Raw genomic sequence first — 16253 nt, 5'->3', positions numbered from 1 at the left:
ACAGCGTTCTGGGGGCTCCCTCTTGCCCTGGAGAGGCTGTTTGTCCAGGGACCCTGTTGCTTCTCATCCCACTTCCTCCTGATGGGAGTTTCCCCATTCCTTTTCTCTCCTTTCCTTTCTTTTTTTTTTTTTTTTTCTTCCCCCACCCACCCTCAAAGGTAACTTAACCGTTAAGTCAGTGTCTGTTATCAGCTGTGGACTGTGCAGGTCAGCCTGTCTCAGCATCCTTTGTGGGGAAAGGAGCTTTCCTCTGCAGTACCTCACAGCCACAGAGATGCTGGTGCAGGGGACAGCACAGCCAGTGGAAAGACTTTGGATCAGCTCTGGGAATAAGGGAAAGCAAGTTATTTACAAGCGTAACATGCCATAAATGCTAGAATAGTGCTGTAGCAGCACAACTAATCCTCACTTCCACTGCTTACAGTGACCTCTGTGCCACTGACCTCTTCCTTTCTGAGTAACTCAGGCTGCACTTTCCTTAGCTTTTCCTTTCTCCTTCCCACCACTTTGCTGCCAGCAGTGATCCCAGAGGTGCCAGACCTTTGGAAACTCCTGCTGAGGTTTGCCAGGGCTTCCCTGATGACCGCTGCCCTTGTCACTGTGCAGACCGCAGGTTTTGGTGGGGGTAGAGCAGCACGGTCTTCCTGACAGACACGTGCAGCCTGGCAGCTGAAGGTAGCACTTGGCTATTTCAAGCCAGCAGCCTCGTGGGTGGGATGGGAAGGGATGAGAAGCTGGCTGTGCTTGTACCTGCTGTCTTCTGGCTTTGTTTTCAGACCCACCTTGACCTCAGCAGGGACCACTGTGATGCTCTGAGCCGGGGAGACCTTTCCAGCCCCAGCAGAGTGAAAGCCTGCATTGCTGCAGCGGAGGCTTTATCTGGCTGCATGAGCATCGAGATACAGCCCAGTGAGTAGAAAGCAGAGACTTGTATCTGCAGACAGCAGAGCCACCGGCTCATCCACAGCCTGTGCTGCACACCCAGCACTATTCCATGCCAGCCTGAACCACTGAAGAGGGTATTCCCGGGAATTAGCTCACATGCTTGCCAGGCAGCCCTGCTTGGGCAAAGTAGAAAAGAAATAGAAGGCAGGCTTGTATTTGGGAAGGTGAACAGCAGCACTGACCTGGGGGTACCTGGAGTGTAAGGTGCAGAGCTACAAACAGTATTTCCCTGCAGTGCACACCCGGAGCTGCGAGCTGGGGAAACAGTCTTGCAGGGCTGGCTTTCTTCTGGAAATTTGCTGAAGCTTTCAAGGTCTTCAGCAGCTTCACCTGGGAGCACAGCCAAGCAGGGCTGGAAAAGCCAATGCAACATCTGAACGTCCATGGAAAGAAGTAGCTGGTGGGTAGATTGGATCCATTCTTAGAGAAATAAAATTTGCGCTGCAAATAGCCAAGCTGGGGCATCCACGCACCACAGGCAGGTCTGCAGGCACCTCCCCCTGGATGTAGGCACTGGCTGATCCAGTTTACATTAGAATTCAGGCAAACATCTATAGAGTTCTTCTAAATACCTGGACGTAAGGCATTGTTGTCTGCCATCTGTGTACAACACTTCCCGTAGTTCAGAAAGGAGGTGGTGGAAAGACATGTTCAGAAATTGTGGTCTCTTGGGGCAACCTAACTGTCTGTACTTGAGCATGGAAAAATGGTAATTCATCGTAGTAGTGTCCACTGTGGGTGTTGTTGGAGACATGCCTGTGTACAGGGACTTCATCCATCCTGGCATGAAACGCCATGCTTTCCTTGTGAAGAGGCTGGGCGTTTGTCCTTGGCCATGGTAGGACTGATGGATGTTTCGCAATTTTATTTTATTTTTTCACTTTATACTCCCTCCCTGTCTGTATTTGCTTGGTACTACAGCAAATCTTTCTCCCCTTGTTGGATTTTGGACAGTAGTATTTATCTCAGAACTTACTCCTGGCAGATCTGTCTTATTTGCCAGCGTGCTGAGCGATGCTGGGCTGCAGCCACAGCAGCTCAGTACCACGACACCCTCTCTTTTTTTTTCCCTCAAGGTTACCGGAAACTGCAGTCTGTGGCTGAGCAGCTGATCATGTTTGAAACACTCAAGCAGAACTTCGAAAACTCTTTCATCAGCCACATTACAAGCATCTTTGAGCTGCAGGTGGGCTTCACTCTTCACATGGCAGCTCAAAATCTGGAGAGATTTGAATATTCTAATTGAAGAGCACCAGTGGTATAGGGGATGCTGCGGTAATAGAATTTTCCAATTATCAGGCTATCAGGTTCCCACCCATGACAGTCATTAACCCTCTGGTCATGTTAAGAAGTGCTTCAGGACATCAGGCCTGAAGATTTTTGCTTTAGATTTTCTTTGTGGGAGGAGGGGCATGGGTGGGTGGTAACATAACATGGTGTAACATAAAATCCCAGGGTAAAATCCGGTCCCTCGATCCTTTGGTTAGCACTTTCAAGCACTCATCTTGCAGTTGGAAAGGTACAGTGGACAACATCTCTGTGGGCAGAAATTTGAAAGAAAAATTACACTCTTCTGGATTTCATTTCATGAGGAGTGACTCCCAAATCCTTAGTGTTATTTATTGTCAAGCATTGACTCTGGGAAGGGATGTTGCCTGGCAGAGAACTGGGATGGAACTGTGGGATCTCCATCCTTGGAGATTTTCAGACCTTGATTGGACACATCCCTGAGCTAGCTGCTCCACCTGGACCTGCTCTGAGCCTGCTGAGCTCCCATCCCACCTACCTGACTCTGAGCCTGTAGGAGCGGTGTCCCAGCACTGCCAGACCCTGGAAGATGGGCTGCATCAACCGTGCAGCATCCTTCCATCTCCACTGCATCCCACCTGCTGAGCCATACCCACCTCCTGGTGCTCGGAGGGACGATTTCCAGCCTGCTCCTGAGCAGTGAGCTTTTCTCCTGTGTCTTGTCCTGACCACTGTGCTTAGCTGGAGTATCCCACATCTTACTGATGGGCCAGCTCATTGCTCTGCACTCAGTTGTTCCCAGGACATGACGTTAAAACTAGAGTCCAAAATGATTATGCATGCTCTGCCTCAGCCTTTAAATTTGCTTCTCAAACACACTCAGAACTGAAAATTCAAAGGCACTTACAAAGCAATTATTTTACAGAACTTTTCAAGGCTATGTTTTATTTGACTCTGCCATTTCTGTTGCTTTAGGGTAACGCTCAGGTCCTTGCTCTCGGCCAGCCCATTGAGAAGCTATCTGCACCAAGCCACAGACTCCACCACGAGGAACTGGTGCCCTACACCCCGCTCATGGCCTGGCTGAGGAACGCCAACCCAGTTCTGTTCTGCGATCTCCCCAAGGTAAAGCTGAAATCCTGAAACAATATCGCAAATCATCCACCAGGAACAGATTAGTCAAAGTGGTTAATTCATGATGAAAGCCTGGTTTCACCAAACCCATGCCCCCCACCAGCATTCACTTTTTCCAGGAGAGTGCCTGGCCAACTTGGCCATGTGATGTTGGACCTCTGCACCTGACAGAAAGCAGTCTGGGACTCAGTGGCAGACACTGTGTTGGAGGACAAGGTCTGAAATGCTAGAATTTGGTCTTTTTGCTTTCATCTGGCCATTTCTCTACTTTCCAGGTCTATGCCCAGAACCTCAGCAGACTCTATGAGCGGGAAATCAAAGCCTTTTTTGAACCAGCCAAAACCTTCTTGTTAGGAAGAAGAAAAGGAAGTGAGTGATTTGCAAATGAGACCTTTGGGCTGCTGGGCGGTGATTTATCTGCAAGTAGGGAACACGGCAATTATCCTCCATCACAGGTGTCTTCCTCACATTCTGTGCCATGAATTTACTTTTTCCTCCAGGGGCTGGGTCTGCGGTGGGCAGCAGGTGCCAGCACTGATGCTGCTTCATGCCAGGCAGCCTTGGCTCCGTGCTTACCCAGGTGTGTCTAGCTGCTTCGCAGAGCTGGAGCTTTTGTTCACCTTCCCTTTGCAGGGCTCAGAAATGATGCCTGGGTGGCTGAGACCCTGCCCTGAGGGGCCGTGAGGGGGGCGGCAGGCTGTATTTCATGCAAGCACAGCTGGTCACGGACCCCTCAGACACACTTTTCCCTGTAAAGAGATGGCATCAAGCCTGTCCCTGAAGACACAAGCATATTCATAGCAATATTTGTGAGAGCAGAATGATTTCATAGTGAGCTGACTGTGGGGCTGTGCTCTCCCAAGGTGATCATTACAAGAGAAATCACTGCATCTGACTCAAAATATTCCAGTCAGGTGTTTGTGGAGATAAAAAGAGAAACTGATCTGTCTCCTCTGGAAGTTTTCTATTGCGCAGAAGTTGCATTTTCCTTCAGGAAAACAAAGCACTGTAATGGAAAGTTCCATGCCAGCTTGGCCCAAGTTGAATGTCAAAACCCACTTTGCGTGGTGTGTTTAGTCTATCAGAGCACCAGCCCGGCTCCTTCCAGCTCTGCACCTACTTCATCACTTGTGTCCAGACCCAGGAGCCAGAGGATGAAGCTTACGGAAGGAAATGGGGCTGGTGGCTGACGGATCCTGGCAAAGGGCTCTGCCTTTCTGCTTTTGCTGTGCTGACCCCAAGCAGCAATTGTACTGACAGCCCCTGTCCAGCTGACCCTTCTGCTCACCCTTTGTCTTCTGGGTGAAGCCCCTGCCTTCTCCTGAGGTACAAGGGACAGCTAGGGAGCCTGGGCCATGGGCATCTGGAGGGAGCTACCCTGAACCTCACCAGGCTGCAGGATCTGACCATTGTACGCAATTTCCACTTCTGTAGCGCTCCAGGGCCCGTTCCTTCAGTTTCAGAACCACCTATAAAAGGAAAGGAGAATATCTGAGTGTTTTGCTGTAATCTCCTCCCTGCTCTGTGGATCAGGTTGCCCAGAGCAGGTGTGGGTGCCCCATCCCTGGCAGTGCCCAAGGCCAGGCTGGACGGGGCTGGGAGCAACCTGGTCCAGGGAAAGGTGTCCCTGTCCACGGCAGGGGGCTGGAACTAGATGGGCTTTAAGGTCCCTTCCAACCCAAACCATTCTACCATTCCATGATCTGCTCTGTGAAGAACCTGGTGAGTCTCAAGCAGGGACAGAGAGAGCCTGTGTTAGCAGCAACTTGCACATGAGCTTCTGCTGGCAGCGTTTCCCATGCCAGGGTGACAGAAGAAGCTCCCACATCCCAGGTTTTGTGCTGCCGACTGGCCCTGCATCCCTCTGGGTGGGAGCATTTGGCATCGCTTTGTTTGGCATGACGGCAGCTCAGCAGTTCCCACCTTGCAGAGGCACAGCACCAAGAAGAACCAGTGAAAAGTGCTAGGTCTGCTCACCCCCTTGCTGCACTCCCAGTACTGCCCCAGTCAGTTCCAGTCCAGGGTGGGACAACAGCAGCAGATAACTCCCAGAGGCTGGTGGCTGTGTCAGAAGAGAGGGACACAGAGCACTTCTCAGCTCCCCATTTTCAGGTGTCCATCACAGCCGTATCACAACATACCCACCACCCCCCCCAGCTCCTCCCCACCTGGTGCCACTTCCCCTGGGAAGACACTCAGCTGCACATACCAGGAAAAGGGGGGACCTCAAGACCATGGGACCAAGCCAGGATGGGCAGTGCTGGCAGTGTACATGTACCCGCAGCGGACTCCTGAAAATAAAGAAGGAAAATATCACCCAAGAAGTCTTGCCATTGGAAAGAAGAGGAAGGGAAAAGGAAAAACACGTGTGCTTTTTCTCCTCACTGCTTTTCATGTTCAAAGATTCATCCCCTTTAGAGGAAGAAAGAGGCAGTAGAAGCCCAGATACTAATTCTTAATTAAAATGTTCCTTTTTGTAATTTTGCTAGAAATGGAGAGAGTGAACACCTCCAGGAAATATTTTTATAGTGACCGGGAACTAGTTTTTCCATGCCAGAATGATCTGCCAAACGATGGAGCCAAGAGAGGGAAAAAATGGGGATCAAAATCTCTGCTAGTTCCAGCAAAGCAGTGATGCGATGAAAAGGACCAAAAGACAAGTTGTGTAGGGAAAGTTAGCAGGACATTTTTATTCTCCTTGTAATTTAAAGACAAGGTAACAGGCAATTATATCAAAGAGACATGCTGAAAAGTGATGGTAGGAAATTAGTTGTGCATAATGCCATTAACCTGCTGTACTTGTTGCTACAAGCTGTCACTGATGCTGGAGGACTCAGGAAAGCCTATAGCAAGCAGACAACAGGAAAATAAGATGAAGTGGTCATAATATTCCCAGGATGATGCTGAGATACGGACTTTCTGAAAAAGGATTGCATTTTGTAAGAACTGTAAAGGCACACACTTCTCCCACGGGGTTGTTACAAGACACATTGTCACCCTGAATGTCCTTCTCCCTTCTTGGAGGTGCCAGGGACCCAGCAGTGCAGGAGCACTGGATGCATCACTTGTTGGAGCTGGGATGCCCACCCTTCGAACACTTTGGCAGTCCCTGCAGCTGCGATCTGGACACCTTCAAGCAGACACAGATGGGCTGGTGGTGACAACCATAAGGATGTATTGGCCCAGGTGGAGGTCCCTGAGCAGTACAGAGCACCGTTCTTGTGCTCCCTTTCCAGCTCATCAGAGATGCAGTGCCTGGGGCCAGCTCTCCCCGCGGTGGCTGGCAGTGCTGGCAGCGGAGTACTGGGACACGACACGGCCAATTCGTGTGGCTCTCCATGGCTCACTTGTTTTTGTTGTCCCCATGTTGCCACACAGCATGTGTCCTTACAGATATAAGCATATGTCCTTATTATTCTTGTCTTTATGGCTGTCCAGCACTGCCCATCCTACTTGGCAGAAGGGTTTGTGCACCAGTAAAGGACCAATTTGCTTCCAGCCCTTTTACGCCTCACTCACATGGGGCCGGGCTCACCTGCACTCAGCCTGGCAGAGAGGGGCATGTGCTTTGCCTCATCTGCCACACCAGGTAAAACAAATAGTTAAAAAAGATGATGTTCCTCTCACCCACCCCTTTCCTCCATGCCTGGATGCAGCTTTTCCTTGGGAAATGTGCTCTTTCTCGCTTAAAAATAGGAATTCCTGATAAGAGGTAATGAACGTACTGGCAGCAAGCAAGGCTGGGGAATTAGCAAGTGGGGAAGAAAACTCTGATCTGTGGCTTGGGAGATAATGTGATCAAACACCATTTCCTGAAGAAGGGCAATTGCTTTTATTTAAACAGAAAGAAATAACAAAGATTATGCATAGGGTAAAGAGGCCCTGGTTTCTATTTGCAAAGTGATTGATGGGCTCCAAGCAAGGGAATTGAGGTGACAGAAAATAAAAGCACCCAAGTTTTTCTCCTCCCAGAGCACAGCTAGGTCTGCTCATAAAGCCATTAAAATGGGCAACATTGCAGGGACAGAGATGACTATTAAAGAGGCTCTTTACAAAAACAGACTTGTTAAAAAAAAAGTGTAGTGCATGTGTTGCAGTCAGTCCACCTGACCTCCTTTTGGTAAATGTTAAACCAGTGATTTCCTTTCAATACTTTGTCTACCTTTAATGCCTATGTGAGTCCCATAAAATGGGAGTAATTACAATCCCAGGAGAAAATCCAGCATCTCTGAAGCCCGTTGCAGTGACAGAAGAACACCTTGATGGTTACAAGCCTGTTACTGCACTGTTATAGATCACCCAAAGGTGCCTGCCTGTTGCCAGCGTGGCCGCCGCGGCCAGGGCAAGATGAGCTGAGCTTTGCCGGCACCATCCTTTGCTCCCCGGGGTGAGAAGGGGTCTGGGACAGGTAGGAAGCCCCAGGCTTGCGTGGGAATGCTCATCCCATCATTAATGTGAGCAGCACATTGAAACTACAGCCACCATGTCACTGCAGAGCATGGTTAGTGATAGGGGGAATTTTTACAAAGTTGTATTGGCAGAGCTTCTGCCAGCCAAACCGGGGAAAGGCACCTTCCCTGGGCTTGCGGTCCTACCAGTGGAGATGTGCCTGCCCACCTCTGGAGACACCGGGGACAAAGTAGGAGGGAGAGCATCACATCTCCTCCCACATCACCTCCCTCTGAAGATGAAGTTGACCTCTTCTGGGCTCGCGGACATACTGGGAGACGAGCAGCATGCTGGCAAGGCACGCATGGGTCCTTCGGCTGGAGGAGCTTGGCAGCAGCAGGCACTGAAAGCGAGCACGATCTCTCCCAGCTCCCAGAGACCTTCAGAGACTCCTGCTGAAATATTTTCTGCAAAATTGGTTGGTCTCAGGCCGTTTTGCAGGGAAGGTCTGGCTTTGATGAAGCTCTGCGGGAACCTCATCCAAGGTCTTCCCCGATGTTTCACCTGCTCGCTGGGGCGAGTCCTGCATGGAGGAAAGCCCAGGCTGTGAGGACACTTGCCTGATAACATCCCTCATCCCTGCTTTAAAACACCCCAGGCTCGCTCCAGCTCTCCATGCCTCTTTCTTTCTGTGGCAGCAAATTTTTAGGGTTGATTCCCTGCCCCCATAAAGGATTATTTATGTTGATTGCTTCTAAATATATCACCTGATCATTTATTGCCTTGCTTCAGTATTATGGGAGAGTTTAGAAGGCAAACCCCAAGCTGTTTATAATTGTGAGCCATAATTAAGTCTTTTTTTTTCCTCATTTTCCCATTCCCTTTTCCACACTAAAATTTACAGGCTCATAAAATTCTTTCCTGTTTCCTGTGGGGAGATATTTTTTCCCTAGTTTTGCTACTTCCCAGCAAGTGAAATTATCATCACCCATTGCATAAGGGTGGGAAAGAGATTATGAAGCAGCTCATTAATTTTCTCCGTGGTTTTAGCAAGGTTGAGGTCGCGAGCAGGGCTGTCCATCATCCCTCATCCCTGCTTAGCACGGAGGGCATCTGACAAATCCTTTCCAAAGGTAAAAGCCCTGCAGGTAGTGGCTCGAATAAAGATATTTCAGATGTTATGAGAAATGGAGAGCTGGCCTGACACACCAGGAAACCTCTGGGTTAGTGGGATGATACCAGTATTTAGAAATAATTAGAAAATAATATGGATGTTTCCCCACAGATTTCTCTTAGTGATTATAATAATATTCTATTAATGCTCATTTCAAAAAAATATTTTGGCTTTTCCACTTAAATCAAGCACCCAGTGAAAACACTGTGGTAAAACTAGTAATGTTTGAAAAGCATATTAATATCCAGATGAATGTTTATAATTTTAAAAGGCCATTTTTTACAAAAAAGCCAACCCTCCCCCCCTGCCTGGATAATGTTTTATGGCAATTTACCATCAAAACTAAGCAGCAAGTGTTTTCCCTGAAACTCTTGCAGGCATTTCTGCTATTTATGCTCTTATCACCTAGGATTTTTTACTCCCCAGTCCTCAAGAGTTAGTACTAAGCACTAAACAGCAAAAGGGTAAGCGTCACAGACAGTGAAATAAAAGCATCATGAAAAAGAAACAGTTGAGAAGGCAGAGAAAAAAAAATGAGAGCAAAACCTGCGTCCCCCGTGTATCAGGTTCCAATAGGAAAAGGCCAATTCACACATAAGATCAGACATAAAAAGGGACATTTAAACTTGTTAATAAAATGATCAAAGGAGCTGGAGAGGCCAAGAGGGATGGAGATGTCTAACTGCTCACCAACACACCATGCAGGTCTTCAGGAAAGCTTAGAGAAGCCAATGGTGATGGGGAGCAGGCAGCAGTCTCGATGGAGCCTCCCAGGTAGCAGAGAAGACCAGGAGCACACGCTGGACAAGAGCAATGTCATCAAGGTAAGGCGCTGAGGTTTTCTAAAGGGCTCCTGTGTTGCCCAGGGGCTGTGCCAGTGCTGCAGCCCATCCTGTATTCCTTTCTCTAGGGCTGTCTACCTGGAGCAGAAGTAGACATGTTCTGTACTGCTGACCTGGCTTAGATGTTACTTCAGGTGGACATGGACATCTACTGCAGTGTCCTCAGCGTGTGCTAGAAGGGTTTTCTAATGTGTCTGATGATTTCTAAGCAGATGCTGGAACAGGTGCTGAGAGAGCTGCAACCCCTTTGCACCGCGGAGCAGCAGTTCATTGAGAAGTTCTTCCAGCTAAGCCACGGTGCTGCAGAGCTGCAGGTGCCGGAGGTAAGTGCGAGGACTATGTCCTCTCCTGTCCCATCAGCCAGTCCTCCCTCCAGCTTGATAGAAGCCTCAGCAGGCACAGTGGGGTGGCCACTTACCTCTATCAGATACCTGAGCTCTCCTGGGCTTTTGTCCTCTGGTAACTGTTGGTGCTATCAGTAGTGGGGAAGCTTAAGACCTCCTGATGACAGAGGAGAATGCAACTGGACTTGATTGATAGCTCCAGCAAAATCACAGGATGTCTAAGCACTAAACACAAGACTCCAACATGAAGCAGCAGAAATAAAACCCACATCTCAAGTTTTCCTCTCTAAGGGCAGGCAGAAAAAATCATAATTCCCATGCCATTCTTCCTTTCAGGCATCTGCCACTAAGGGAGGAGAGAGCATGGCATCCCCAGAGGACCCTCCTTGCACCAAGCCTCGGAACCAGTATGTGGGTGATGGGATACAGCTGGCTGCTCTGACAGGGGCATGGTCTGGGCTGTCCTGCCTGAGGAACTGGTAGAAGGGATTTTTTTTCACTCCCGATGTCTACTAATGGTGTCAGGTTTGCACCCTGGATAGCAAAAAACCAGGAGGCATTGTGGCTGCGCACGCAGAGAGGCTGAGCAGAGCCTGCTGGTTCTGCCTGTCCCCAGTGCAGTGGCTCTGCTCCAGGGTGGATCAGGAGGCAAGGTTTGTGTGTCACGGAAAATCCTGTGTTTTCATCAAGTTTATTTCCTTATTAGTAATGTCATAAAGTGAAAATACACTATGGAATAGAAGTCTTATAAAAAACATCAGCATAAAAACACTGACATTTTTCATTTGGCTGGTGAAACAGGACATTTCAGCATCCTCCCACAAGCCAAGACAGTGAAGAGTTGAAGGATGACCCAAGCATAAACAGGCTTAACTGCAATACAGGAGGCTTTAATTATTTCTTTAGATTTGCCCTTGCTTCTGCAGCTGGCCACAGGGCTGGTGCTCCCCTCCATTTCATTGCCTTTTTTTTTTTTTTTTTTAAGACTAGAAGAACCTATGACCCAGCTGCTGAGTGAGATCTTCAGTTGCCTGGAACCAGAGCTGAGAGGATTTCTAGATGTCTGCAATAAGGTCCACCCACTTGGCTGCTTGCAGGTCCTGGTTACCTTGAATGACTCCATCTTTGAGATGTGGGGCTCTTCTTCAGCTCTCCCTTCGTCCTTCCTCAACACTGTCCTGGGCAACATGCTGCTCCTGGCCAAGGGCAGCTTCAACAAGTGCATTGTGAGTGTCAGTAGACCAAGTAGACCTGAGTGAATCTTCTAGTATGGTCTTCACGGAGGGCAGTACTGGTTTATGCATTGTGTGTTGTTGCCAGGGGGCCTTGTGCAAAGAGGCTGAGGAGGCAAAGATGCCCAGCAAGATGAAAGGTGGGATCCTGCCCTCCGTGAGCCTCTTTGAGGAGTTTGTGAACTTCTCAGAGAAGGTGTTCAGGACAGCTCGGCGGAGAGGGGAGCTGGACAAAGCATATCTTAGACTGGCCGGCAGCATCTTCAGCAGCAGTGAGTACTGAGCCTAGCGGCTGGATGTGTCAGTCAGGCAAACGTGTCACTGCAGCTTCAGGAGTTACTAGCAATCAGCTGAGCCACCTGAGCAGAGTATGTGCAGGCTGCCTGCCTCCCGGGCACAGCCTGGAGCTGGAACTGCCCTCACCGAGCAACGGCCTGGGAGCATCAGACTAATTCAGAGCTCCTGGCATGCCATGTGCACAGTGTCTGCCACACCGGGACGGTCCCTGTTGTGACAGGGCTGAGACACATGTGCTTAGCTTTGAATCCAAGTCATCCTCTCCTTTCCTGCTATGGAGGGAGCAGTTTATTACAACAGACCAGGCTGCTTACAAGGTCTTGGGAGCAGCAGCAACCAAAGAGCAACTTCCCCCAGAACAACACAGCATGTTGGTAGGGAGAGAGGGCTTGGGAGAACAAGGCAGGTAGCTTTCAGTAGGTCCCTGTGTTGTCCCAGCCAGTGCCCAGTGCTGTTAGCCAGTAGCGATACCCTTCTCCCCAGCTGGGAGAGGATCTGAGGGGCTGCAGAAGTAACAGCTCCAACCCTCCAAACCACAGATCACAAGGTGGTGTCGAAAGGCAGCTCCCACCTGCAGATGAGCCTGGAGTGACCCACTGAATAGCAGCTCATAAATCCCTCACCACAGCCCCTTCCAGGCTCCAGCAGTGTGCACAGCAAGGCAGGTGAGACGGGGAACCCAGCTCATGAACAGGGACCAGCATTGTGTTATGAATAGTTACTGCCTCCAGTACTGGATGAAGTCAGACGGTTCAAATGACACAGCCTAATGACACATCTACTGCCGTGAGCGAGAAGGGCCCCCTCTGCTCTGCATGCACAATGCGCTACCCATGCTCTTGCCCTCTCCAGACCAGCCAGCACATGGCTGGCAGCGTGGTGAGCTGTGCCCCCTGCCCAGCAGGCTGAGCATCTGCCATGCTGCTCCAGACCCAGATCAGAAACAGATTTGGTCAGGGCTGGACTGTCCCTGCACTCTTTTAGGTAAACACTTAAACATCATGACCCCAGCAATCTGCAAGGCAAGGTGGTTGAAGACCTGAACAATGCTCACCTGAGCTTTTGGTTAAGCTGTCCACTAGTGGCCAAAGCCTAAGAGCATCTGCATCTTATGTCCCTCCTAACCCAGCCTGTGGGGTCTTCTCTCCATACCTGGTTTATTTCCCTTTTTTTTTTTTTTTAAAAAAAAAAAAGTCAACAGTCTGTCCTCAGCAAACCTGAAGGTAAATGCAGATATGATCATGATGGAAAATTTCCACCACATTCACTGCTTCCTGTGCCAAAAGAAGATCCACTGCTTGGAGGGCAAGAAGAGAGAAGCCAAGGAGAGGTATAGTGAGCATATGGAGAAATATGTCATCAGGTACCTGGGCCAGCCACTGGAGAAGCTCAATGTGAGTACAGGGTAAACTGACCTTTGCCTGGGTCCCAAAGGGCAACTGCACTTCCCAAAATTATGAATTAACTGGTGCCAAATCACCCCTCCCCAAGTCCAGCCTGGGACTGTATTAGTTTGTTGTCACCTCCCCGATGCTCCCATGCTCTCTCTGACCACTGACTGGTGGGTGTCACCACGCAGCGCAGCCCCAGCAAGAACAAGGCTCAGCAGCATCAGGCGCGGGGACCAGCCCTGCACCTCGGCCTCCGCACAGCAGCATGAGGACCCGCTCATGCCCCCGCTCTGGGTTGCGTGCCTGCCTCTGGCAGATGCTAGTTCCCTTTTTGCACGGCTGCCTGGGCTAGCAAGTCTAAAGCAGCTTCACGCTTCCGAAGCGGCTGCTTTGTTAAATGAGCTGAGAGCATCTGGCTTTGCTAGCACAGACATTACCCTCCCTCCCAGACACACGGCTACTCCCGAGACCCCTCCTTGCTCCGCTCCTTCTCTCTGCTCACCAGCCTAAAACATCTCACAGACTGAGGTCGGCTTGAATTATTTATAGGGCCTGTTGGTTTCAATTAATTTCCAGTCTTTGCTGTCAAACATCATGTAAGTTTGACGGGAAAATCAGCTCGGGGTCTCATGTTACCTGCGGCCCTGCTGCATTCAGGGTCTCAGACCCTTCCTCTGCAAGAGAAAGTGCAATTCCATTGCTCACAACAAAGCAAAGCGAGTGGCTTACAAGGGTGCTCGGACCGTGTCCTGCTCAGGGATTTCCAGAGCCCTGGCACGGCCATCTCCATAGCTCTGCAGGCGTGAGCACAATCCACTAGTGTCAAGAGAAGTTGCAAAGGGACCTGGGTAACATGGGAGCCCATGTTTTTGAAAACATTTAGAAACCTCTTTCTCTCCGAAAATACTTAGGATTTAGGGTATTTCTCCACAACAAAATTGCACTGGAAATACCCAAGTCAGCAAACAGATTGCTGGGCTGTAGGAACAGGAAGGCAGACAGTAGGATGAAAGTAGTGACTATTGCCTTTTATCTGCCTTCATTAGACCAGATGTGGAATACCACATCCAGCTGTGGCAGGGAGATCTAAGTCACATCCACCCATGACAAGAGGTGTTGCTAAGCTGGAGTAAGGCCAGTGGAGGGTCACCAGCATGGTGAGGAGAGGCTGAAGGAGCTGGGCTTGGAGAAGAAAGTTTCAGAGTTACCTAGTAGCTACCTTCCCTAGAGTATTACTGAGGGTGGTAAAAGACAACAGCCAGAAAATGTAAAAAGGAAGGTTCCAGCTGGGTAGAAGGAAAAAATGAATACAAGGATAATAAAGCACTGAAACAGTCTGTTCAGAGAGGCTGCACAGTCTCTACCCTTCAGGTTCCTGGAAGAACTGAGAAAACCTGAGTTTTGCTTTACACTTTTTCAGATTCTGGGATCCCCCAACCCCACCTCTGGCTCCAACCCTTTGTAGTGAGCCAAGCTGTATGAAGCACCAAGGAACATGAGTAATGTCTCCAGCAGTCCCATTGCTCTATGATACTGCAACGCTTAGAGAGGCTGCTGACCAAGTAGGGAGGGAAGAGAACTGATGAACTTCCCCATGCCCTGCTTTTCTGAAGGACAAACTACCTTTAGTACTTCATTTCCACTTAATTAGGCATGGGAAGGGAACTGAGGAAAGTGGTCAGGTTTCAGCCCTCACGTGGGAGTCTGCCTTAGGGCAGCTCATCAGTGAATGTCTCCTTGCCTTCCCAGCACTTCTTCGAAGGGGTGAAAGCCCGTGTGGCTCAAGGGGTAAAAGAAGAAGAAGTCAGCTTTCAGCTGGCCTACAGCAAGCAAGAGCTGAGGAAGGTCATCGAGAAATACCCTGGCAAAGAAGTAAAAAAAGCCCTTGAGACCCTCTACAGGAAAATCCACAAGTATCTCTCCCCAGAGGAAAATCTTTTGCCGGTAATTGGAGTGTGACCTGGTTGTAATGCTGTGATTTTGGGGGGGTTCAGGGCTGCTAAGCACATTCAGCTGTCACAGGCTGATGACAGGAGCTGACAGTGTTCTTCCCTAGGTGGTGTGGCACGCCATGGAGCAGGAGTTCATACGTCAGTACCAGGAGTTTGAGGAGCTGATCCAACGTTGTTATGCAGGGTCAGGGATTGTCATGGACTTCACCACGGAGGACTTGCTGAACTACTTCAAGTCCATCACGCTGTCCAACATGTAGAGACAACCCCCTCTAGATGTCTGCTGGGAGCAGCTCAGGAACCCTCATCTGCAGCTGCACCTTTAAGGAGCTAAACTCAAAACCCTGCTCAAGCTTGATAATGTGGGGGTCCCACCCTGACCTTAATGTCAAAGTGTCTCTGTCTTCTTGGGCTAAGGCTAGATCTCCCTTGGAGAAGCAGGGTTCTCAGACAAAAGCCACAGCTTCCCTGCTCCAAGAAACCATTATGCAGCTAGTAAAAAAACCCCACAAACACACACCCTTTCTCCCCCCCCCCCAAAAAAAACAACAACCAGAAACAAACCCCACCCCAACCCTCCCCAAACTCACATCTCTGCCAAAGGGAGTGCCAGTTCAGCTTATAAACTGAAGCCCAGACCAGCAGGATCATTGACCAGGTAGAGGCACATCTGGAGCTAGGCTAGGAACCAGCACCTATCCACCAAACCTCAGACATAGAGTGGGAGCCCTGAGAAGAGCTTAAATATGCCTCAGGTCCCATGGATGTGCGTGGAAGCCTCCAGATGAGGCTGGTCAGGGCTATTAAGGCCAATTAGTGCCCTCAAAGCCTTGTCAGGGATCAGTGCCACTGGTCCTTTTACTAGCATCTGTGGGAATAACTTCAGGAGTTCTAGTAAAGAAAAGAGACTAGGATTTTTTCCAAGAAAATGGGGTTTGGGAGGTCTACCCACTGCTTACCACTCTGTCCCTCTTGATCTGGACTGGAAAGGACAGTAGAAATCACCAAGATAGCCCGCTCATTCACATGTTGTGGAAATCAGGAGTGGACAGAAGGAAGAGTTGCTGCAGCCTCCTTCAGGCAGGGCTGCAGCGCGAGACAAGTGGCACTGTCCTGCTTGCCCCACTTGTGGCCAGCTGGCACAGGAGTGGGCTCTCACCTGTGTTTCGAAAATAAATGTGGTCTGTTTTCTGTAATTACCCTCAGGGACGATTTATGAGCCTCTTGCCGCATTCAGAGCATTGCCATCCTTTTCTGTTGTTTGGTGTGGAGACCGGTGGCAGTCCCCCCCACTGGAGGACTCTT

The 16253-nt window shown here is 49.7% G+C and overlaps 1 protein-coding gene across 11 annotated transcripts in view; it reads left to right on the top strand.

Annotated features, from left to right (window-relative positions):
• The window catches only part of LOC102047642 (exocyst complex component 1-like), a 31349-nt gene extending 15849 nt beyond the window's left edge, over positions 1-15500 (top strand). For 10 of the 11 annotated variants that reach the window (XM_055727467.1, XM_055727464.1, XM_055727461.1 and 7 more), the window contains 12 exons: positions 777-909; positions 2022-2131; positions 3169-3318; positions 3603-3696; positions 9596-9714; positions 9942-10055; positions 10413-10483; positions 11062-11302; positions 11397-11580; positions 12800-12999; positions 14746-14940; positions 15053-15500. In XM_055727467.1, the coding sequence (XP_055583442.1) occupies positions 777-909; positions 2022-2131; positions 3169-3318; positions 3603-3696; positions 9596-9714; positions 9942-10055; positions 10413-10483; positions 11062-11302; positions 11397-11580; positions 12800-12999; positions 14746-14940; positions 15053-15208 (1767 nt within the window). In that variant the 3' untranslated portion in view covers positions 15209-15500. The remainder of the gene's footprint in view (positions 1-776; positions 910-2021; positions 2132-3168; positions 3319-3602; positions 3697-9595; positions 9715-9941; positions 10056-10412; positions 10484-11061; positions 11303-11396; positions 11581-12799; positions 13000-14745; positions 14941-15052) is intronic. The other variant, XM_055727458.1, reaches the window with a different exon arrangement.
• Positions 15501-16253: the final 753 nt, after the last annotated feature.

The sequence above is a fragment of the Falco cherrug genome, chromosome 15 (assembly GCF_023634085.1).
Source record: "Falco cherrug isolate bFalChe1 chromosome 15, bFalChe1.pri, whole genome shotgun sequence".
NCBI lineage: Eukaryota > Metazoa > Chordata > Aves > Falconiformes > Falconidae > Falco > Falco cherrug.
Note: the sequence above shows the minus strand (reverse complement) of the source record. Positions and strands in the feature narration are given on the sequence as shown.